Consider the following 22820-nt stretch of genomic DNA (forward strand, 5'->3'; position numbering starts at 1 on the left):
GCAACGCCTCATTTTTCTCTCCCCGTGGAGGCAGGGCAGGTTTAGCCCTCTCGCACCCCAAGGCTCCCGCTCAGCCCAGCCCGGCAGGCGCGCGCAGGAGCCGAGCCGCGCGGTGCCCAGCCGGCCCGGCCCGCACCGCAACCACGGCGGGATTAGAGGGCTTAAACCCGCCCCCGGCAGCTGGGGATCAAGGCGCGACGGGCAGCGGCCCCGTCCTGCGCGCTCCGACCCCGCGGGAGGGAGCCGGGAAGGAGCCCGGGAAGTTTCTCCCCTCGCCGGTCCCCGCAGCCCAAGGGGCGCGGGGGGCGCCCTGCAAGCGGCCCCGGGACTCACCGACTCGGCGGCGGCGGCGGCCACGAGGAGGCCGAGCAGGAGGGCGACGCGGGGCGCGGGCATGGCGGGGCGCGGGCGGCGCTCAGGCTCCGCAGGTCACTCTCGGCAGGGCTGCGGGGCGCAGTGCGGGGCTGCCGCCCGCCGCCCGGCACTTATAGAAGCGGCGCGAGGGGCGGAGCGGCCTCCCTGCCCGCCCCGGCCCGCCCCGGCCCGGCCCGCCGGGAAAGCCCGCGGTTCCCCCCGGCCCGGCCCCCGCAGCGCCGCCACCCCCGGGGAGAAGGGGAATGGGGACGGGAGGGAAAGGAGGGCGGGGGAGGGGGGGAAGAAGGGAATGGGGGGAAAAGGAGGGAAAGAGGGACAGGAGGGAAAGGGAAAGGAAAGAGGGAGCAAAAGTGAAAGGGGGGCAAAAGGGAAAGGGGGAAAAGGAGGAGGGAGAGAGGACAGGAGGGAAAGAGGGGAGAAGGAGGAGTGAAAGGAGGGCAAAAGGGATAGGGAAGGGGGGGCAGAAGTGAAAAGGGGGGGGACGGCAGGGGGGAAGCCGATCCTGTCACTTTCCATGACACTCCACAAGCGACAACAAGTCTTACACATTGGCATAAATCTGGAGCCGGGTTTCTGTTTGACTCCAGTGTCTCCCTGCGGTTACCGAGCAGGGAATTACATCACCCAGGTCTCATACGAAGTGAAAACCCAAACTGCTCTGTGCGTTTTCGCTAAGTGGCAAGTGCAAAAAAATACTCACTGAGATAAGAAAATAAGAGCCAACAGCACAGCTCGAGTGTTTGAGTTTCTCTCCTCTTACTAACAGTTTTGCCTGGCGATGAGAATTCACTCATTTCTATTTAAAGCAGCGGTTTCAGCCCCTCAAATCTCATTGGGTTAGTTTGCACTTGGACTGCTGTAAAGAAGGGATTTCCTCCATGGGGAAGCAAGGCACAGAGCAGAAGCAGCATGTGCCACGATCCCATCCTCCCGTTGGAGCCGCTTCTCAGCCTGCTCCAGCCCTGCAACACTATCTGAAGAAACCCTGTCCCGTCCCCTTTGACATGACAACCCTCAAACTAGAAATCTGGAAGGTGAAGAGTCCTTCCCAACTAAACGCTTGTCCTTTTGGGAAGAAATGGGCACAGAAGGTGTGAGCAGAGGCCAAGAGGTCTCCTCAGTGTTTGTGAGGGCCGTACCCACACACACGACTGCTGCATGCCAGGAAATTCCCCTGGCAGCACCGTGGAGCTGGCCGGCTTCACATGAACTCACAGGAAACACAGAGTTTAAAAAAACAGCGGAAGCCCATGTACATTCCGGGTAGGAACCCGGAGGGACATCAGGACGGGGGCTGCAATGGAGTCTCCTCCTGAACCTCTGTGCTCCGGACAGCGACGTTTTTATTCCTAAGCCTCCAGTTCCCCAAGCCCGGAGGCAGGATCTGTGTTGTGGGCAAGATCCCCGCCCTTCCCTAATACCTTTGCTTGCCACGCAGGGAGGAGCTGATGAAAAAGTCACCACTTCTGTGGCCCAGGAGCCCAACTCTAGCTGATCTCCAGTTCTGGACATCTGATAGAGGTAGGAAGCAGAAGGAGAGGAAGAAGAGCACATGGGCTGGGCTGAAGGGGTGAAGACCCCACGATGACACCCCCCAGAAGGAGACAGTCTCAGCAGCACCAGGGGCCTGGAAGCAGAACCTCTGCTCCCCCCTGACCCACACGGGCTGAGTGACAAGGTCCTGTGCCGGGCAGAGCTGTGGCCCCGAAATGCATCCCAGACCTGGCTTGTCCAATTGCTCCAACAAATACTGTGTGGACCCGCACACAAAGACCCTCTAACAGGCACCTCTACTTCAGTGTGCACATAGCTGTGCCACAAAAGTCCACAAGAAACTTCCCTGCTGTGACAGAAGGGCCTGCTAGACCCAGAGACCACAGTCCCACCGCAGTCCGACCCGTGGGCACAATCCTTCCAACAAATAAATAAAGAATTTGGGGTTCTACTTAGCTGGAAACAAAAATTTAAACTCAACCCTAATGTATTTTCCAACCTTGAGAAAAAACTTACATAACCTTACCAGTGACATTTTCAAAATGCATTTTGTAGATCCACTTCCAAGCTGCACGCGCACAAACTTTCTGTGACAGTATCTCAAAACCATAGGAGAGGAAACACGACCACAAAGATTGTAGCTTGCTTCTGCAAACCCATGACATAAAAGAGCTTGCTTCATTTTGCCCTTCGATTGTCCCCTATCAAAATGTTGACATTCTGCTCTGGAACAAGCCAGAAAAATCACGGGTATGTGACACTCACCGAGAGCGACAGGACAAATTGGCCCAGAGAGAATGAATGTGCAACTGAAATGTATTTTACTGAAACTTCACTGCTAGTAAGGTGAGTGGGAGAAAAAAAATGCATTTTGAGCCTCAAATTTGTTCTGGGCTGTGAATATTTACATTTTAGGTGCACCAAATCCCTTCTCCATTTAGAATCAGCTGGCAGAGATATGTAAAAGCTAATGTGGAGTGGACACCATTGCTTCTAACCCTATGCTCAGTACTGAAGTGGTAACTGAGTCTTACATCAAAACCAAAAACAATCATCTGCCAATTCCATATATACATGGCACAAACATGCTGAGAGAAGGAGTCCCCAACTAAAATTCATCTGGGGTGTGAGGAGAATCACGTTTTCATATGGCATAATCCTAACTAGACCATGTACAGAGCCCTTTTAAACAACTCTAGATCCTAAATACTATTGTATAGGCCAGAAAACGAGGGTTTTCAGCCAAGCTCAGCACAGTTCCCACAGCCAGATTTGAAATGAGCTCAGAGCAGGATTCTTAGTGAGCACCAAGAAACCTTAATGAGATTTTCAAAAAACCTCAACTCCCAAAGTCCACTCAGCCTGCTGGGCTCTTTGGAAAAGCACATTCATGCACTGCATGGAGAGAGGAAGAGCTGCGAAATTCGTGTCCCACATCCTGAACTCCTTAACATGGAGTTATTCTGAAAAGGTATAATCTCAGCCTCTCCTTTTGGCAAATACCACCTTAGTACAAACCCTACCAGCCTGGGAAGGGGGAAATGAAGCCCATCTAAGCTCAGATCAGAGAGCAACACTCTTTGTACAACTGCTAGTAAAATATGGATCCCATAAACAGCTTCCTCTTTAGGCAGGAGGAAAAACAATCCTATCCTATTCAGCCCTCTTCTTACGGAAAGAATCCCTGGCTAAATAGGGAATTCTTATTCTGTCACCCTGATAAAGTAAGACTGAGATCCCTGCATGTGATCTGAGTACATTGTCAGGGCATCTGATACGCCCTGGGCACACTGCCACTTCTTCTCCCACCTGCTGCTCCTGGTGACACGCGGGTGTCCCGCACAAAGCACCGAATCGGCAGCTGGTTAGAAGAAGAAAGTTCTAATCACAAGGCAGGAGAAGCAAGTTGAGCATTGCCCTCAAAAGTGCCATCGTTGGGGTTCAATACTGTTTTGCCTTCCCTCCCGAGCTACCTCCGTCTTTGATTTGTACTATGACAAGGAGAATTAGAAGTGCATGTTTATTCCTCCGCCTAATGTTCGCTTTCCAGATCCATTTTAAACGTCTCCTAGGAAGCTGGAAAGAAAAGGGATGCGAGGCTTGGCTCCCCTTGGTGAGAAAATCCTCTCTTTCAGGAAAAGACTCCTAAAAAGGGGCTCTCTGGAGCAGAGGAAGTGCTGCATTAAGGAGTGCACACAAAGAAACATGACCATGCAACGTGCCAAGACCAAGTCAGCCAGGAAATGAGCTCCCACCTGTGTGTTGGGCTGTGGCTGACTCCGAGGACACTGCTCACAAACGTCTCAGTGCCCCAACTCACTTGTGTCAACACTGCTACATCCCCAGAGCAGGGCAGGACCCAGTCTGAACTCATACATGTGTGACATGACCGCTGCCAGGCTGCTGCCTGCAATCACGGGGCAGCCACCGAGCAGGGAGGAGGCTCAAATTTGGAAGGAATTCAAGCCAGCACTTCCCAAAACACCAGCTGGCATTTTGTGATGCCACAGACGACTGGATACATCAGAAATAGTGATGCTGATGCCTCTGGCTGTGGAAAGAGGCCCACCAGTTTTAGCAGCAGGTGTCAAGGGACTTCTGTTGCACTAGCTCAGACTTTCATTTTGCTGTGATTAAATAACCAAAACTCTGCTGGGGAAGGCAAGTTGGTTTTACAAAGACTGAAAAGGAAACGGGGAAATGAAAATGAGCCATGTAAGTAGCAGCTTGCACGTCTCCGAGAGGTGAGCACACCAGATCTCAGGAAAGGAAACCAATTTCTACTAACAGCTAGAAAGGAAGCGCTGTCTCAGAACCTGAGCTCAGCAACGCGCTGGTAGCAGGTTGCCTTGATAGGACCTGGGAATTTCCCCATGCTCATTTTTGCAGTCACTGAGATCGCTAAGCTCCTTCACAAATACATTCTCTGAAGGCCTGAGACAAAACTCACAGTTCTGGCCCACCTCCAGCAGGCAGCCTCCGCCTTGCACAATAATTTCTAGGAGCAATGGGTGCGGGAATAGGGAAGAAAACATGCTGAGCAGGCACCAGCACAGCGGCTTTCACAGAATGAGGCAAGGCTGAGAAGCAGCAAAGCTACATATGGAACTTCCCATACTGGGAAATGGAAAACACGTCATAAGAATGTCCGAGATCATAATCTGACTTCCCAGAGCCAGAAATATTCCACACCCACACGACTGACACTCTTTTACCATGTCCCACAAACGCTGGGTTCGTCTCTTGTCCCTCATCCTCTCTTGTTCTCCTTCCCTCTTTGCCTTTGGAAAAGAGCTCTGTGCAACTCCTTACTCCTTCCCTTGGGAGCAGCCTGCCATTCCTCCTCTCCTCTTTCCAGCTGAGGATTTATCTCCAGAGATCCCCCTTGTCCTTTGGGGATTTTTAGCATCCAGTTAGGGACAATTCTCCCACCCGACGCTGACCTAGCAGGAAATCTGGATCACACAGGGATCAGCAGGGAGCGAGAGACCCTGGTACCCAGCACTCTCCTGAGGCAGAGAGAAGCCACCATGTGCCTGGAGAAAGCTTCTCCCCAGCTGCTGAGCCCCAAAGCAGAGCAGCCCCATAACAGGAAGGGGCTCTCGGGGCGTCTCACCACCATCCCACTTGGTCATGACCTCCTTGCTGCCTTTGGCTCTCCCGTGTGGTCACCGCTCAAGGACCTGGAAGGGGGACGGTGCTTGGCACGAGTCAGTGTTCTCCAGAAAGCCCATCTCACAATCTGCAGGTTCTGAGTCTGATCCTCATGCAGGGCGCCAACAGGGCTGTTCCTAAACCCTCGGAGCAGCTCGCTCCAGCACGGCTGCTTCTTGCGTCTCGCTGTGGGGCCTTCCCATTCCAAGCAAACAACCTGTGACTTTGTTCTGCCAACGCGGTACAAAAGAAGGTGTCTTTTAAATCCAACCCTGTAAAATAGAGTTTTGATTCAATCAACAGAGTATAAGGGCTATGTACTACAGGACATATTTACACCAACCACTGTTTGCAGAACAGCCCTTAGATCTTGTACAAGCAACACTCCTGTGAGGGTGGCTTTTGCAGAAGTAAAATTGGAGCATTCCATCCCGACCGACATTCTCACAACAGTCTATAACTTAAATATATATATATTAATTACAGGTTCCAATTGGATGTGTGCTTCCAACTTGCAAGGGCCTGGCTCGCCCTGGTTTTAATCCCCCTCTTATTGCTTCTGCCATTACCCACCTCAACCCTAGAGCATGATCCGTCCTAAAACAGGGCAGCCGGAGGCCGCCGAGGGGTTAACGGCCACCGAGAGGGTTAATGGCCGCCGAGAGGGTTAACGGTCACCCAGGGGTTAACGGTCGCCGAGGGGTTAAGGGCCGCCATGTCCGCCGCTCCTCCCCGCCGCGCTACGTCACGTCCGGCGCGCTGTCATGGCGGCGCAGTTCCGCAGCTACGTGTGGGACCCGGCGCTGATCGTGGCGCAGATGGCGCTGCTGCAGGCCGCCTACTACAGCTCCCTGGGGCTCTGGCTCGCGCTCCTGGGCGCCCTCGGCCGCACCGCGCCCTCCCTGCAGCAGATCTTCAGCGACGAGGTAGGAACCCCGCGCCCCCTCGCCTAGGGCCTTCCCCTTGAGAGACCCCCCGTGTAGATCCCCGTCCCCCCATATCAGTGCCTTTCCCTATAGAGCCTCCTGCATTTTGGACCTTCTCTATATAGAGACACCTCCCAAGCCCGTCCATACCGGTATGGAGACCCTCCCCTGGCGCGTTGGTCCTTCGCAGTGTACAGACAGCTGCCCTCCCCGCCGCACCTCCATGGAGGTACCTCTGATACAGGCAGACATTGCCCCCCTCCCCTCACCCTCCTGGCACAGGTTCCCCGCTGTAACAGGTCTTCCCCTATAGATACCTGGCAGTATGGAGACAGCCCACCCCAGCCCGTGGATAGCTGGCCCTCCCTCCTGTCAGAGGACCCTTCCCGGTGTAGGTGTCACCCCCAGGTATAGAGACAGATGCCCCGTTACTTCCAATACCCCCATATACCATATAGGTACACCCAAGCCCCCCTGCTTATATAAATACCGAACTCGTATGGAGACAGATCCCCACCAGCTTAGCCAGGACCCCAGTATAGAAACAGGCCCATTGCTTTTGTGCAGATACCTCCAGGTGTGGAGGCTGGTACCCTATGAGGGCTGCAGCTCTTCCCGTGGGCTCTAGGGAAGTGCAGGGCTGCCCCGGTGTGGCAGGGCCGTGGGATGACCTTGGCTCGCTGCGGGCTGTGCCTGGTGCTGCCGGTCCTTACGGATAATCCCGTGCAGATTTTAGGCTTCTCGACGCCGCCCGGGAGGCTCTCCATGATGGCTTTTGTCCTCAACGCGCTCACCTGGTAAGTCAGCAACTGCCTTGGGCTCTCGCAGCGTTCCCGGGTTTCCAACAGCCCCGTGTCTTGTATTTGATCTTTGATATCAAACCTGACTAGAATGACATGGTGATAAGTAGCAGCATGGCCTAGAGTCATTCCCAAAACATTCCTGGAAACGCTGGGCCTGGTTTAGCCTTCCTGCTGCTTCTTGGCCCTTGCACAGGAGGACACGTGGAAATTGTTGCCTGTGAAGGGGACTTTCTGCCTCTTCCCTTACGTCATTTCACTGCCTCAGTTTCCCAGCTGGGAATGAAATCTGCTTTTGCAAGGCCTTACTGGAAGTTGAAAATAATAAATCTCAGTAAACACTGATCTGTAGACAGTGATGTAATTAGCCCCTGCTAATGGGCAAAGGTCGCTGGGAGAGAAAGGGCAGAGAGTCCAGCAGGAGTATTTAAACTAAAAGCTCATTTCCCATCCATCACATAAGCAAGCCATTTAAATCTTGCTGCAGTGGCTGGGACCAAGGTCAGAAACAGCCTGTGCTTAGAGCACTTATTAAGTTTTTAAAATAGCTAAATAATCAGCACTGACAGCTCCTCTTTGCAGTTGCCTAAGGAAAAGGGACTACAGCATCGAGGAGTTTATTTGTTAACCTCTTGTTTTGCTTTTGCAGTGCTCTGGGCTTGCTGTACTTCATCCGCCGCGGAAAGCAGTGCCTGGATTTCACAGTCACCGTTCACTTCTTCCATCTCCTGGCATGCTGGATTTACAACTCTCACTTTCCCTCCACTCTCACGTGGTGGCTAGTGCACATCGTGTGCACGGCCCTCATGGCTGTCATCGGGGAGTACCTCTGCATGAGGATAGAACTGAAAGAAATCCCCTTGAATTCTGCCCCCAAATCCAATGTATAAACTTGCTCTGCCAAGAAACAAGCTGCATTAAGTCATTGTTTCCAGCACAAGAGCATCTAATGCCTGAAGAATCATCCCGGAGAAGCGCAGCAGGCCTGTCGAGTCTTTTTTAGACCTTGGTGACTGCATGAGTGTGGACATCTCTGCTGTCATCATCAGACAACGGAGAGGATGAGGAGCTGTTTGTTTTATTAACACAAAGCGTTTAACATGACTGCATTGCAAGGGTGCTCCTAAACTCTTCCCTCAGGACTGTTAAAAGGCAGGTGGCAAAACCTGATGCACAAGAAGCACCTGGAATTAGAGAAACACGAGGGGTCTGTGTTACCAGAGCTGAGGTAACGCAGTGGGCAGCTCTTCCTGCAGCAACGGGCACAGGGAGCAGCGGGGCTGGGAGCTGCTGCTTCCAGTCTGTAACTGGCTTGTTCTTCACTTGTGCTTTGGTTGGGGAAGAAAAGAAAATCAAGGAAGGGAGTAGATGGGAGAGAAAGAAAATACTTGTACTTATCCGAAGCACCAGCTGAGACCCTCAACAACATGTAATTGTAGAAGGGTTTGGTTGTTTCCATGTTTAATACACAGATGTCAGGCAGCAGTTTGCTGAAGGAACCTTTTGTAATAATAAATATTATATTGCTGTGAGTGTGTTACTTTTCTCCTGAGCAGCTGAGTGTTTCAAGAAATGCCAGGGACCCCTGTATCATGGAACTGGGGACCAATGCAGCCAGAGGATGGCTGCAGTTGAGGGTACATAAAGCTTCCTACAGTAAATACCTCTTAATTGTACTCTGAAATCAAGACAGGGCACTGTCTTGGGAAAGCTGGCAGCATAATTTTCCCTTTGGGAAGAGCATCAGCCATCCAGAGCCTGTTACTGTTCAGTCCTAAGCCACAAGTGCCTTGGGGAAGCCTTTAAAGGTTTTTAGAGAAACTTTCTGCTTTTCCCTGGGGCTGGGTCTTCCTGTCAGACTTCAGCAGATCTGGTCTGGAAAAGGTGATTAATTAGCCAAGACTGCTGCTTGTTCCTTAAAATAATAGCAGCTCATCACGCAAGTCTTGCCTGGCATCAGGTAAAGGCAACAACCTTAGCCATGAGAGTGCAAGACCAGGGAGTTCCTCCTCATCCTGCATCCCAAGCACGAGGACTTGCTCCCTGTGTAGTTTCCTCAGATGTACATCCAATCTAAGCAAGGGCAAAGTGAGCTTTAAGCACAGATTTTGTCCTGTGCAGTCTCTTGCTGGTATAACTTTGTTTTGCATGTAAATATTAACTTGCATAATCTGCTTATTTGGTTTGTTAAGAATTGGTGAAATGAGTTGCAGAATTTGATAAACTCTCTGAAGTTGCTCTGTTGACCTTTGTAACTGGGGAACTCCATTTGAAAGCCTGCTTTCTGTTTCAGACACTGCAAATTCCAGCAGGGCAAAATGCTGATGTTTTGAACACTTGGCAGGGGCATTACCAAGATGACAGGAGCACCAGCTATGTTTTTAGGCCAAACTCTTTACATTCGCCTGTGAGATTTTCTTTTTTACTAGCACCTCTTCTTGAGAAAAGCTCCTGAAGCTGGGCCATGGCTCCTTTACAGGTACAGGAACAGTCTTTTTCAAAGGAAAAAAGGTCAGGCAAGTTTGGGTAGTTTGTCCTGTTGCTTCCCCTCTGACACTGCTGTGGTCCAGCAGGAGAGCTCAGCCCTCCTGGCTGCCCTCGTTCAAGATCAGCCTCCCCATCTCAGGATACTCCTTCCTTTCTTACGCATATTCAGCCTGGATATAAAGCAGTATTTGGTCTTTCAGTAGGTGCCAGTATCTCCTTTAAAAAGTTATTTACAGTGGGAATCTGAGTGGAGGGCATGAACTGGATACACTGCCTTGGAATCAGTCATACTTTAAGCCCATTTCAGGACCACATGTGCTCTTTGCTTTTCATTGCTGTTATTGAGAGGAAACATCTGAGTTGCAGCACAGGGAGAATTTGCAGGATTTAATTCAAGGATTAACACCTCGTGGTTTCTTTTGGTGTCGCCTCCTATGTTCTTTAGGGGTGATCCTCAAGAAAGGGTGAAATAGAAGACTGAACACAGCAAGTGCAAGGGAGGAGAACATAAGCCTTGTTAGACCCATTTGTTGAAGGAGAACAGACCTCAGAGCTGCTGTGAGACCATCTTAGGGGCACAACTAGAGCTGCTGTCTGTTTCCAGATGAGGATAGGGATTGAAAATCCTTGGAGAGAGGAACATTTATCCCTTTACCTTCTGGATGCACAGGCTACACTTCAGCAGCTGCCCTTGCTGGGGCTGTAGGTGAAGTTCAGTTTTGTAGCTGTAGAAACTCAGGTAGAACAAGGCCACAAGAAGCATCTGTGACAAGTCTGGACTTAACACTGCAGCTGGGGGCTATCCAACAAGCTGCACTGTTTTAGCATGAAACGTTCTGTGGGATTAGAAATGATTCCTTAAAGTCTGCTCACCTGGCTTTGAGGGCTGAATCCATGCACTGCTTTTGCAGGGAATCTATTGTATGTTGTAGTCATAAGGAAAATACTAGAAGTCAAATACAGAGTTAGAAGCCTCCAAAATCACTTCCACGTCGAGACCTAAATTTCACTTGCATTCAGTCAGATTTCAGCAGCACCATTGGCTCTAGAAACTTCTGCTGCTCCATACCTGAACAGTGGCAGATGGTCTTTGTTTCTTAATGATTTCCCCCCCTCTTCCCTGTGCAGTCAAGAAATTTGCTTCCAGGAAGATTTTTCCCAACACCTGCTCTCCATAGAATCAGCTCACCTCTTCCATCTGTAGTTTTGCAGGAAGGCTTCTCAGCGGTGGCTGCTTGCTGAGATCTTTCACTCCCGCTCCCCAAAGCTCTTTTAAAATACAAAATTTTAATGTTGAGGAAGAAGATAAACCCAAAACTGAGCTGAGGAAGGCAAGTTTGGGTGGACTTGTGCTTGCTTGCTTTTCCTAAAGGCATTAAACACCTCCTAGACACAGACCAGTACCATTTGGGTAGAAAACCTTTGGTTGCACATGATACCCACCTGCTTCAGCTCTCCCCAGCTACAGACCACAGGCAGCGACTGAGATAAGGGTGAGGGGAACAGGGTCAGGCAACACTGTTGTTTATCAGCATCAAATCACTCTGTTGGAGCAGGATAGGAAGAAAAAAAAAAAGACGAATGGTTCAGCCCAGGTTCCGTGGCGCTCCAAGTAATACTTTCTCCCCAAATTTTCGTCAATCCCAGTGGCAGGAATACATAAGTACATAAGTAACAGCCGTGCAGAACGCCAGGGTGCCTTGAAGAGCGCGGTGCTGCCCGAACACCAGCTGCTCCTCCCTCAATTTTCACGTTTCTTGTAACATGCCCCAATTTCTTCATTCGCTGCTGCCACTGCAGGAGTTGAGTGGTAAGTGAAAGGGAAGACCAGGGGAAAAGCATGAGGATGCCAAGGTGAGGAGCATGATTATTATTAAAAATACACTGTACTGTGTTTTGCTATAGGAGAAGCTTGCCCGCCTGCCTGCGGCATCCAGCAGGACCCCTGGTTTGTGGCACCGCTTCAGACCCGAGGCCAACTCGCTGCACAGGGTTGTGCCCAGTGCCCGTGGAGGCAGCAGGCAACCCCCAGCTCAGCATCCTGCCTGCCCGTTTTTCAGGACTACAAGAAGAAATCACAGGCTTGCAGACATCTGCACGACAGCTGTACATTGCTGCTAGCTGCTGCTTCCCTCTTCTGAAAACACGGCAAGTGCTCCGATAAACAGCCATGCAATCTGCAAATTGGCCAGATTTCAGAAAGTCGGACTGGGAGTATCTGTTGTTCCTTTTTCCCCACTCACTCCCCTCCATTTTCTGAAATACTACGTTAGTTAATCATGGGAATTTCAGATCTGATGATGCTGAAGTTGCGGTCTTGTTCCACAAGCAGAACATAGGTTTCCCTGCCACATCCAACTGTTAAGCCTCAATATCAATACAATATGACAAGAAAACAGCCCCTTCCCCATTTGAGGACTGCAATAGCTCATGGAAAACACTCTGGAAGCTACACAGCCTCCCAGCAGGACACATTGCTCTTCTCTCAGCAAGGGATTCGCTCCAGATCCTTGCAGGAGCAGCTTATGGGCCCGTAGTGGTTCTTGTCTCCTACAGCCCTGCTCAGCAGCTGGCCATGAGCATCCTTCAAGTAACTGCTTTGCACCTCCCAGTGACACTGCTGGGTTTCCCAATTTATCCAGAAAATACTTGGAAACATCTCTCTTGCTAGTGTTTTTGTGCTTGTGCTGAAGCTATAAAACCAACTGTGCTCCGAGTTGTTAGGTAAAACACAAAGAGCTGGTGCTACCAAGCAAGCGGCAGGACAAACGATTTCTACCTTGACAGATATAGGCTCTACAACAAGTTTTAATACTCTGGAATTACACATTGTCACCCACAGAGCAGCTTAGAGCTACCTTGGAGAAAAGTTTTAAAGCAAGAGAATTACTATAAATCCTTCTCTTTCTGTGCTAACTCGACATTCCCTCTCTCCCCTAGTATTTGTCCTCTATTTACTTAGAAAAGGGATTTACACACAATACAGGAGTTACTCGGGAATTGAGGTGGATGCAAGAGAAGAAGTCATGTGTCTGTGATCATCCCTTGACGGAGATTTTAACCATTTCCTCTAAGAAAATAAATAAATAAATAAAAGGCCTGTACCCAGCCAGGAAGGTCCCCTTCTGGGCTCTGACAGGATATACCCCTTCTCTTGCACCTCACAAATACCAGTGGTAAAAACTATCTTGTTTTTAGCACCCAGGAGACCAGGAGACTCCATCTGGGAGAAACAGGCAGCTGAACAAAGAAGCTTCCTTCCAATATGCATAGAAAAGTGCAAGAGAGTCCAGTGTTCTGGCACGATCTGTTTTCTCCTCAAATCCTCTGCCTCACATCTACAGTCCTCATTCTCCAGGGCTGCACCTTGAGACAGGAAGGGACAAGGATTATCCCAAACTGTGGAAAAACAGCAAAAGGCGGGAGATGCTGCCGAGCTCTTCCGAGTTGCAGAGCTGCGGGACAGCAGAGGCGGGCGCTCGCCGGGCACCGCACACCGAGTTCCTCCAAGTCTGGGCACGATGGTGTGACCGGGAGACGCGGCACACGCTGCCGCCACCGCCTCTCGGGATCCTCACAGAGCTGCCGCTTACCAGTTCAGCCAAGTGACCAGGAGCGGGATGCCGAGGATGGACGCGTCGGGCACACGCGTCCAGGCAGAGCCTGGGGCTGCGCCGGGGCCGCAGAGCTCAAACAAGCTGCCTGGAAACTTGATCTTTTGCGACTCCCTTTTCAGCATCTCCCAGGCGGCCGCTGCTTCTTTCTGGCACTCCCAGAGCGTGGACAGGGCGCACACGTGAAATTCATCCCAGTACCTGCAGCCGAGAGAGACACCGACCCCTTAGCCCAGGGGCAGGGACGCAGCGCGGCGGTGCTGGGGAAAGGAGCCTTCCCGGCCCCTTCCAGCCCCTCCAGCATTGGCACTTTGGGGCCACGGGTAGAAGGAAAGGCCTTGCCTGTGAGCAGCCTCCAAGGAGGACTCTGGGGCTCCCTGTCCATCCCAGGACCGTGCACCCAACTCCCGAATGGGAACCACACAAGCGAACCGGTGCCGCAGCCTCTGCCAAGGATTTCTCCTTCCCCACTCCCATGTCACACCTCCCAGCGATCTCCTGGAGCATCTCGCCCAAAACTCCAAACCTTAAAACATACCAAAATGATTTCATGGGTTTATTATTATTATTATTTTCAGGGAAACAATAAAATCTCTTTTTTTGATCAAGAAACGCATCCCTTGAGTACTCCCAGCCGAAGTAAAACAGGCTGGGAACAAAAGCTCGGCGCGTTTCAGAAGATGCTTCCCACAAGTCAAGGGCAGCAGGCAGCGCCGAGCGGCTCAATGGTGCTGCAAGCGGCGCCGTTTCGTAACCGAGGAGCCTGCAGAGGCTGGGGGAGGTTTTCGGCGCGTTCCCGCCAGCCAAACCTGCCTCTCTCTGCTTGGGTATCCTGCCCAAGTAGGAGCCGTGAGACAGAAAGAGGCTCCTGAGGAGCGCGTGAAGCAATAACAAAAGAAGGCAAAAAAAACCCAGCGTCCTCCAGAAGCAACCAGGAAGGCTGGTAGCTGAAGACACCCTGTTTGTCTTTGCTGAGGCCAGCAAGCTGTTTTTCCTCCCCACCTCCAGATCCAGAAAGTTAGAAGTCCCTGCAGAAACAGGTAGCCAGGTGTCCCAACCCATCAGCTTTATCCCTTCCCTTTGACAAACAAGCAAGTTGAAGCTGTTCTCAAGAAGCTCCAGGCCCACATCCCGGCCAGAGGTCCTTGTTGAGGGGCCAGGAAGAGCAAGGGGCAGCCCAGGGATGGCTCCGGCGCCCGGGATGCTCAGGCTGTTGCGGTGCTGAGGGCAGACCCTGGCAGCCCAGGTGAAACCGCGTCCAGCACCAGCACCACCGCCGTGCTCCTGCCCACCTTGCAGCGCCGCTGGCACCAGCCGCGCATGCTGGAGAGCGGCGCCTCCTCCTGCAGCCCGCGGGGTGCCGAGAGCGACGCTCGTGGCCCTGACGTGCAGAGCTGCAGCAAGCAGGGGACTTCTCCTGCCTGCAAAGTCTTGGAAGAAACTGGAGCCCCAGAGTTGGTAGCAGGGTGCACCAAGGCTGCAGAACTGCATGTACATGGTGGATAAAAACCCAAAAAGAAACAAGAGCCTGAGGGGGTTGGAGCGCAGAGGCCGTGGCCCATTCCCCGCCGCAGTGGCAGACCAGGCAGCGCCGCTTCGGGGTTGGTGCCAGAGGAAGCTGTGCCCGGTGCAGAGCTTTAGCGTTTGTGGTCAAAGCTTCAAAGAGCGCCCAGCAACTCGTACCCTGAGATGGTGCCCGACGTCCCCTCCGCCTCAGCTTTACCACCCTGTGGAAGGAGCAGCTCCAGGACAGTGTCTGCCCAGAAGCCGTGGGCTGGGGACCCGCGTATCCAACTGCAGAGCAACTTTTCCGCCCCCCGAGGAAAGCCACGCACGTGTCCAAGCGCAGAGCCCACTTGCAGGTAGGGGCAGAGACTTTTCTCAAGCGCTCTGTGCCAATGCACCTTGTCCAGGAGCACCGGCAGCAGCACCTTGATTGCCCGGTGCTGCCGGGGCGCACAGAAACGCCAGCTGCGAGAGCTCATTAAACCGACGCACTGGGGCAGAATGAACACACCGAGCTAACGAGAAGAGCTGGTGCCAGCCGAGGCAGCCCCCGCGGGCACCGCCGCTGCGGCCAGCGGGAGGAAGCGTCTCTGCCAGGCGAGGGTTAAAGCCGTCCACGTGTGCGGGTGAGGCAGAAGGGGGGTGGCAGATGCCGGTTTCGGCCCTGCTTCCAGCCGGGATCCGCAGAGCGCTTCACCCTCCCGGCGTCCACGTGCCCATCCAGAGGCTCCCGCCAAGGGCGGCTCCAGGGGAGAGCACAGGGAGCCCAGCAGAGCACGGGGAGGCATCACAGGGCCACGTCTGCAGCAGGGGAGGTCTGCGGTGGGAGGCCAATAACTCCAGCACATTCCCTGGCACGAAGCCGGGACCTCCTCACCTTCCTCCTCCAGCTGTATCGACCCTTGCGTGGGTGCCGGAGCACCAGGACTGGCAGCAGGAGCCAGCAGCACCTGAAGCCCTGGCGAGATCAGGGGCTCCCTGTCCCACAACCCTGCACTGAGCGGGTCCCGGTGCTCTCACCCCGTTGGGGTGACACCTTCACATGCCCGGGGGTGGCCTTTGTTAGCCTGGAAAGTCTCATACGCACCAGGGTGTTTCGTCCTCCTCCTCGAGCTGCTGGGGGTCCCCAGGGAACCTGTTTCTGTCCCCCAGCCCTAGTTTCTGTCTGCATTTCCATATACCTCCCTGGCCTTTTCTCTCCCCACAATTCACTGCTGGGGCCACTCGGAGCCCTCAGACACCTCCGTTTATCTCAGCAAACATTTCATTCCCTCCCTTCCCACTGCTGCTCATGGGCTTTTTCACCATCCCTTTCCCCAGACGCATCCCGTCCCTCTTTACCCATTCCTCCTTTAACCCCCTGCGCTGCCTCAGTTTGGGTACCCTCGACGTCCCCGTCCCAACACTCACCCACTGCCATCTCGGGACACCCGTCACAAGCTCATAAAGCACCAAGGTGCCGACTCAAGCCTGAACCAGGAGGGGGTTTGGTAGGAGGACAGAGAGGGAGCTGAGTTTAGGCTGCAGCACCAGCCAGGGGCAGGACAGAGGCTGCAACCCAACCGTCCCGGCCGGCGCCGCGCGGGGGCCGCGCTCACCCGCAGACCCGGTGCAATCCCTGCAGCTCCGCGCTCTCCATCTCCTCGTACGTGGCCATATTTTCCCCCAGCTTCAAGACGCAGTCGGAGAAGCCCTGGTAAATGTTCCCACACGTCGGGCCAGCAGCCAGCAGCCCAGCCAGGTGCCCTGACGGCCGCCAAGACAGAGGGTATCAGCATGGAAACCGTGGGGGAGCAGTGCCTGTGCCACCGAGCTGTGCCACCATTCATGCACGATGGGCACAAGCCACGGGGCACCAGGCACATGTGCTTGGCCCTGCCTGGGCTGGCAGAGAGCCTGAACCAGCTGCCTTGCAAGGACCAAGGACCCCATGTCCCAGCACCCACCCCCGGCCCAAAAGAGGGGACACAGCAATGACACGGAAGGAGGGAGCCTGAAACCCCAAATCCCAGCCTAGACACCATTCCCTAGTTCAGGAACCCCAAATCCCAGCCTGGGTACTGTCTCCTAGGGCATGCACCCCAAAGCCCAGCCCAGGCAGCTTCCCCTGAGCCTGAGCCTCTCCTGAACACCCAAGCTTGAGCATGGACACCCAGCACCCCAGCCCAGGCTCCAGCCCAGCCCGGACACCCCGAACACGGCCCGGACAGGCCCCTCCACCCCCAGCCCAGTGCAGGCAGCCGCCCCCCCCCAGCCGGGCTCCCCAACCGGCCCGGGCTCCCCAAACCGCGTCCTCCCGCCCCGGGGCTGCCTCACCCAGGACGAGCAGCAGCAGCAGGACCGACCCCCGCCGCGGTCCCGGTCCCGGTCCCGGTCCCATCTCGGCGGCTCCGCGCGGCTCCGACCCGCGGCAGCGCCCGCCTCCACGGGGAGGGCACCCAGCACCGGCCGCCGCTAATTAATGAGGGGGGCTTGGCCGCCACTAATTAATGAGGGGGCCTGGCTGCAAGCAGCGGGGCGCAGGAGGCTCGGGCCGGTGCAGGAGCCTGGGGGCAGGCGCTGGGCATGGGGCAGCTGCCCCCCGTGTCCCCTGCTCCTGCAGGGTAGGGTGTCCGTGCTGACCTGGCACGGCAAATCCCACATTTCTCCCTGGAATGAATTTGCTCCTTTTCTCTCTTTCCCAACTCGCGCAGAAGCAGAAAAACTCCAGTTATGGTGTAGGAAAATGCTGCTTTCTTGGCTCGCTCCAAAGCTTTCGCGGAGGCTGTGGAAGGGCAGGTGCCACTCGGGAGCCGGCAGTGCCTGCGCCTCTCGCTTGGCCCCTCAGCTTCGTCCTCCCCGGGGGTTTCAGGAGAGGGCGCGGGGATGAGCAATTCCTGAGTGCGGGAATGGCGCAGCCCCCGGCCCTGCTGCTGCAGCGGGTGTCAGCAGTTCGGGCTCCTTGACTGGCCGGGGAAAGAGACACCCCGAAAAAAACACCCTGGAAAGACACCCAGCCAAGAGAGCTGCCGAGGACCCGTGAGACCACAGGAGCTCAGTCAGCCCCCGGGGCTGCCCCGGTGCCGGCGGGGCAGGAGAGCCCCGGAGGGGGCTTCGCGGACCCTTCCCGCCACTCCCGGGCTCCCGGAGCCGGTCCGACCGCCTCACGGTGCGATCCGAGTGCCCCCTGCTGGACCGGTTGCCGCCGGGCCTGGCGCCGCAGCACATGGCACCCTGCACCCCATGGCACCCCGTGCCCGCATCGCACCCTGCACCCCATGGCACCCTGCGCCCCATCGCACCCTGCACCCCATGGCACCCCGTGCCCGCATCGCACCCTGCACCCACATCGCACCCCGCGCCACAGCGGCAGGAACCAGGGGCACCCCCTGCTCCGGGGTTCTTGCCCCTCTTGCTCTGACTGCTCTCGGCCAGTGTCACTGCTGGGTCCTGCAGTGCCCTGGCCCTGCAGATGCAGTGAACATCCCACCCCCTGCAGCGCCGCTAACCATGGGCTAAACCAGGGCAGGGCGTTAAGCACAGGGCCAGAGCAGCCCCAGCACCCAACACGTTACCACCCGTGGCTGCGGAGCCTCCTTCCCTGCTGACAGCACCCAGTTCCCAGCACTGCAACAGCCTTTGGGCCTTTTTCTGCCTTTTTTGCATCTCTACAGCCCCGATTCCAGCTTTGTGTCCAATGAGTCCCTTCTTCCTGGCAGGAATGGGCACAGGTTTTCTGGCTGCTTCATGGCATCACTTCAGGGGCTGCTCCCATTCAGGCTGGCAACATCATTACTGTTAATTACCGCTCTCGTTATAGCCGCCCATTAACCTTGCTGGTGGCCAGTTAGGTTCCCTTCCTTTCTGGGCTGGGGGTTCAGAGAGCAGGAGCTTTATCCACGAGCTGCTGAGGAAACGCTGGGAAGCAGAGACATTTCATGCCAGGAAGACCCGGTTATTCCCTTTATTTCGGCACTGTGGCTCCCTGCGGATCTTCCTGCAGGCAGCTCGTCTCCCTGCAAGGAGAGACACGCGCAGCGCCTTCGCGAGGGCATCGGGACCGCAGGGCACCAAGGCCGCGGCTCCGCGGGAGGGCGGCTGCTCGGCCGCCGCACGGGGCCAGGGTTCGTGTTGACGGTAATTAGAGTTATCCCAATCCCATTAGCGGGAGCGCCAGGGAGAGCAGCACTGCCCACAGCGCCAAGCCCCGGCTGAGGAAACTTGGCTTTCCCGGCCTTGGGAAATCCCATCGGGTCCAAGGAGCGCCCCGTGGCGGCGGGGACACCGCGCTGCCCCATGTCCCTGCCGCCCCGTCCCCCGGCGCCACTCACGCTCACTGCGGGTAGCGGGCGGCGAGCGCGTGGCCCAGGCTGCCGCTGCACGAGCGGGTGCAGCAGGGCTTCACCCAGCGCTGCGCCGAGGGCCGGCACAGCACCCTGGGCGCGGGCACCAGCACCCGCTGCGGCAGCGCCCCCAGCAAGTCGCGCTCGGCCGCCGCCGCGGCGCCCGGGCCCGTCGCGACGTCGGCGCCGCGCTCGGTGTCTCCGACGGGGCTGCGGGCTGCGTCCTCGGCGGGCTCCCGCAGCAGGTCGCGCTCCCTGGTATGTGACACGGCCACAGGGCAGCCCGGGAGGCTGCGCGCCTCGCTGGGTGCAGAGCACGGGCCCGCTCGGTGCACCCGCAGCCCTGCTACGGCTAGGGCTGGCGGCCGCAGCCCTCACACAGCAGCCGGGCGGTCCCTGGCCGCGGGGCAGAGCAGACCAAGCAAGACCCCCTGTGCAGGACCCGCTGCCCCAGCTCCCGCCACGGGGCCCTTCCCTTGGGTCTCACCCGCCGGGCGCGGGCGCAAGGGCGGCCGCTCGCCGGGCGCGCAGGGCCTTCCAGCAGCGCAGGGCCAGCGCGTGCAGGCGGGCGACGCGGCGGCTCCTGCGCCTCAGCAGCCTGAGCAGCACCAGCTCCCGCAGCACCTGCCGGGAGGAGGGCGCTGGTGGCCGTGGGCCCGCGGAGGCCGGAGGGCGCCCGCGGGCGAGCGGGGCGGCCCTCACCCTGCGCACGCGGATCTTCTCCTGCTCTGTTCCCACGTCGTGGACTTGCAGAGGGGGACGGGCAGGGGCCACCGGGACAGGGGCTTCCCTGGGTGCATCCGCCGGGATGTCCCCTGGCCTGGGCAGCGCTCCCTGCGCTCCACATCCCGGCCCAGGGACGCCCCGGGGAGCACCAAGGGGCTCTCCCTCCCGAGGGGCCACCGGTTTTGTCTGGGGGGGCTTCATAGCCCAGCAGGGGTGGCTGTGGGGGGACAGCGGGCAGGGAGCGGGGACGAGGACGGGGGTGGTTCGGGAGGCGCCGGCCTGTGACCTCATCCCGTCCCAGAGCTCTGTGACCCGGCACCTGCCCGTGGGCTCCCCGGGGTGCCCGGGCGCTGTGAGCGCGGGGGCTTCGCCCCAGGCCTCGCGGGACACGAGGCTCCGTGTGTGCTTGGAGGGAGCCCGCACGTGCCCGCGCTGCTCCCCTCCTCACCGGCGCGGCCGCCAGCACCGTGCGGGCGCCCTCCGGCCCACGGCGCCGGGGGGGAGGCGAGGGCGCTGCTCTCGCCCGCGCTGCACCCGTCAGGTGCCCCTTTCCGCAGGGACGGCCCTGCACGGGTCTTCTTTGAGTCTGGGGCTGCTGGGAGCAGGCGCGGAGCCTGGGAAGGGTCTCCCCGGACACGTGGTGCCCTCGCGGCGGGGGCAGCCGGCCCCACCAGCACGGAGCACCACGGGGCTCCGACCCAAGGGTGACGGGACCCAGAGCATGGCGGGGCCCTCTCCTGCCCACATCCCAGCTCCGCTGCGGCCCCAGTGTGATTTGTACCCCAGTGGTGTTCCCCCGGGGGGGGAGGTTTTGCCCTTCTCCCCCCCTTTTTTTCGGGGATGAGGCAACTGAGGAGGGCACGAGGAGCTTGTCCTGACGGCTCCCTCCCGCCCGCTGCCCGCAGCGCAGCCGCGGGGCGCCGCTCCGGGCTGAGACCGTGGAAACTCATCGCGGGCAACAAGCTGGGCGCACGGCGCATGCGCGGGACTCTCTCCCCGCTCCCCCCGGCGGGAGGGCCCTGCGCGTGCGCAGGAGCTGAGGCAGCGCCGGGGCGCATGCGCGGGGCGGGGGCGGTGCTGGGAGCCGGAGGGTTCCCGCAGGTTCGAGGGGCCTCCGCGGACCCCGAGGGTCCCGTCAGCCTCAGGCCTCATCCCACGGGGACCCTCCAAAGCCTGTGCCCCGCAGAGCTGAGAGTCCAGATTCCCAGCGGGACCATCCCGCCCCGTCCGGCTCCCAGCGCCCCAGTTACGCCGGAGCGGTGGTGGTGCTCGCTGCTCGGCAGCCGCGTTCCTCTCAGGGTGTTCATGGCTCCGCGCCGTCCCGGGCGAAAACCTCCCCTTGTAAGGGAGCCCAGAGAGGGGTCACAGCGCGGGCTGCGCGCGTCTCCCTTCCAATTTACTGCCTCCTTTGCCAGGAAGGAGACCTTACGCAAGCCCATGGCAGGAAGCCCAGTTTTCTCCCGACTCCACAATTTACTGAACAAACGAAGCCGTGTCTCACTCCCAGCCCCAGCGTGAATTCCCTGTGAGGAACGAGAGCGATTTTCACTGCTCGGTGATTCACCTGCGTGACCCCGGGTTGCCTTTCGCTCCGCAGCACCACGTTGCCTCCTGACTCACCTCCTCATTCCTGCAAACCTCTATTAGAGCAGAGGGACCCGAACTGGAGCAGCGGGAGGAACCAGTTGTGTCGCGTTTGCTCCTGATCCCCCACACTTTGATGCTGGCTCCCCTGGGGTCCTTTGGCACGAGCTGTCCCCGGGTTGTGGCCAGGAGGAGACACAGCACTGCTATCCGGGCAGGTGACCCGGATCTCCGGGGACACCTCCGGGGACCTGGGCGCTTGGAGCGCAGGCAGGATGGGGCTGTGGGCTGTCTCCGGAGGCACAAGTGAGGCAGGGAGGCTGCCCAAGTGTCTCGCGCTGCCAACGGTGGATTTTAAGGCCTTTTTTTTTTACAGGTGTGGAGACTCTGCCCTGGCTTCAGTGCCACCCTTGTCCCTGCTCCCTTTTTGGCCAGGGATGCCACAAGAAAAAGTAAGTCAGTAGAGGTGGCTTGGCCCGCGTTCACGTAATCAGAATAAACCAGGCCCCCCGCGGAGCAGCACAGCTTCGCCGAGGAGCCAGGATGTCAGGCTCCGCGCGGATGCTTTCCCTGCCTTCCCGACCCACCAGGGTGCCCGCACTGCGACACGCTGTCATCGCCCGCACGTTGTGTCCCCGCTGGGGTGCCCGTGTCGCGTCACACTGTCATCGCCCCAGCTCGTGAGCTCGGTGGCCTCCTGTGAACTTCTGCGCATGGAGCCCGTCCCAAAGCCTCGCGATGCCAATTGACACGGACCTCTCATACTGCAGAGCTCTGAGCTAGTCCCCTGCGCCTGGATTCATCCCCAGGACTCCTCAGGAGCAGCGCTGAACACTCTGCTGTCCCCATATCCCAGTCTGGGACCTGGAGATGGACACATCAGGCAGGAGCTGGTGCTCCTGGAACATAGATAAACAGCCCCGTCGAGGTAGCCAAGGCCTCGTAACTGACGCCGTCCGTGTGAGCCAAAGGCAGCAGCTACGTGCGGGTAACGGGTTCCCGGCGCATACTGGCTTCCCACAGGAGATGCTCCCAAGGGACAAGAGGGGGACAGCAAAGCAACAGTAGCCAAAACAGAGCTGGGACACAAACAACACCGAGCATCTTTAGTCAGTGTGATGGGGAGATAAACGTGCTGAGAAAGGGGCCAGCAGGATGAGCTGTAGGCACTGGAAACTCCCTGCCCGGCAGAGGAAAGGGCACAGCGGGATGGCCTCGCTCTCTGTGTGCCTGTCACAGCCCTTGTCCCCCTTCCCTGTGGCCAGGCGCGAGTGCAGAGCTGGGGCTGGGCACGGCCGGGAACTGAGTCACTGCTGAGACACAGGAAGGAGG

The 22820-nt window shown here is 57.1% G+C and overlaps 3 protein-coding genes across 3 annotated transcripts; 1 reads left to right on the forward strand and 2 right to left on the reverse strand.

Moving 5' to 3' along the window:
• The first annotated feature begins 6279 nt into the window (after window positions 1-6279).
• On the forward strand, window positions 6280-8781 carry LOC104567541 (SYS1 golgi trafficking protein). Its single transcript, XM_010214378.2, has 3 exons — window positions 6280-6449; window positions 7179-7246; window positions 7899-8781. The coding sequence occupies exons 1-3, from the start codon at window positions 6288-6290 to the stop codon at window positions 8137-8139; spliced, it is 471 nt and encodes a 156-aa protein (XP_010212680.1). The 5' UTR covers window positions 6280-6287; the 3' UTR covers window positions 8140-8781.
• A 4544-nt stretch (window positions 8782-13325) lies between these two features.
• LOC104567569 (neuritin-like) lies at window positions 13326-19133 on the reverse strand. The gene is made up of 4 exons (XM_088538712.1): window positions 19109-19133; window positions 17173-17190; window positions 16455-16602; window positions 13326-13551 (listed from the first exon to the last, which is right to left on the reverse strand). Exons 1-4 carry the CDS (start codon window positions 19131-19133, stop codon window positions 13326-13328), a joined length of 417 nt encoding a protein of 138 aa, XP_088394838.1.
• A 35-nt stretch (window positions 19134-19168) lies between these two features.
• Window positions 19169-21211, reverse strand: TP53TG5 (TP53 target 5). The gene is made up of 3 exons (XM_088538713.1): window positions 21155-21211; window positions 19666-19802; window positions 19169-19433 (listed from the first exon to the last, which is right to left on the reverse strand). Exons 1-3 carry the CDS (start codon window positions 21209-21211, stop codon window positions 19169-19171), a joined length of 459 nt encoding a protein of 152 aa, XP_088394839.1.
• Between the last annotated feature and the right edge of the window lie 1609 nt (window positions 21212-22820).

This window comes from Tinamus guttatus, unplaced genomic scaffold (assembly GCF_059628265.1).
Source record: "Tinamus guttatus ecotype Peru unplaced genomic scaffold, ASM5962826v1 Tinamus_guttatus_pri_ptg001150l, whole genome shotgun sequence".
NCBI lineage: Eukaryota > Metazoa > Chordata > Aves > Tinamiformes > Tinamidae > Tinamus > Tinamus guttatus.

Coding starts and splice junctions, on each gene's coding strand:
- LOC104567541 (XM_010214378.2), top strand. CDS start 6,288: ATGGCGGCGCAGTTCCGCAGCTACGTGTGGGACCCGGCGCTGATCGTG. Junction 6,450..7,178: donor AGCAGATCTTCAGCGACGAG/GTAGGAACCCCG, acceptor AATCCCGTGCAG/ATTTTAGGCTTCTCGACGCC. Junction 7,247..7,898: donor GTCCTCAACGCGCTCACCTG/GTAAGTCAGCAA, acceptor TTGCTTTTGCAG/TGCTCTGGGCTTGCTGTACT.
- LOC104567569 (XM_088538712.1), bottom strand. CDS start 19,133: ATGGGGCAGCGCGGTGTCCCCGCCG. Junction 13,552..16,454: donor GGATTGCACCGGGTCTGCGG/GTGAGCGCGGCC, acceptor TCTCGGCTGCAG/GTACTGGGATGAATTTCACG.
- TP53TG5 (XM_088538713.1), bottom strand. CDS start 21,211: ATGAACACCCTGAGAGGAACGCGGCTGCCGAGCAGCGAGCACCACCAC. Junction 19,803..21,154: donor AGCACCACCACCGCTCCGGC/GTAACTGGGGCG, acceptor TCCTCCCGGCAG/GTGCTGCGGGAGCTGGTGCT. Junction 19,434..19,665: donor CTTGCGCCCGCGCCCGGCGG/GTGAGACCCAAG, acceptor GTCACATACCAG/GGAGCGCGACCTGCTGCGGG.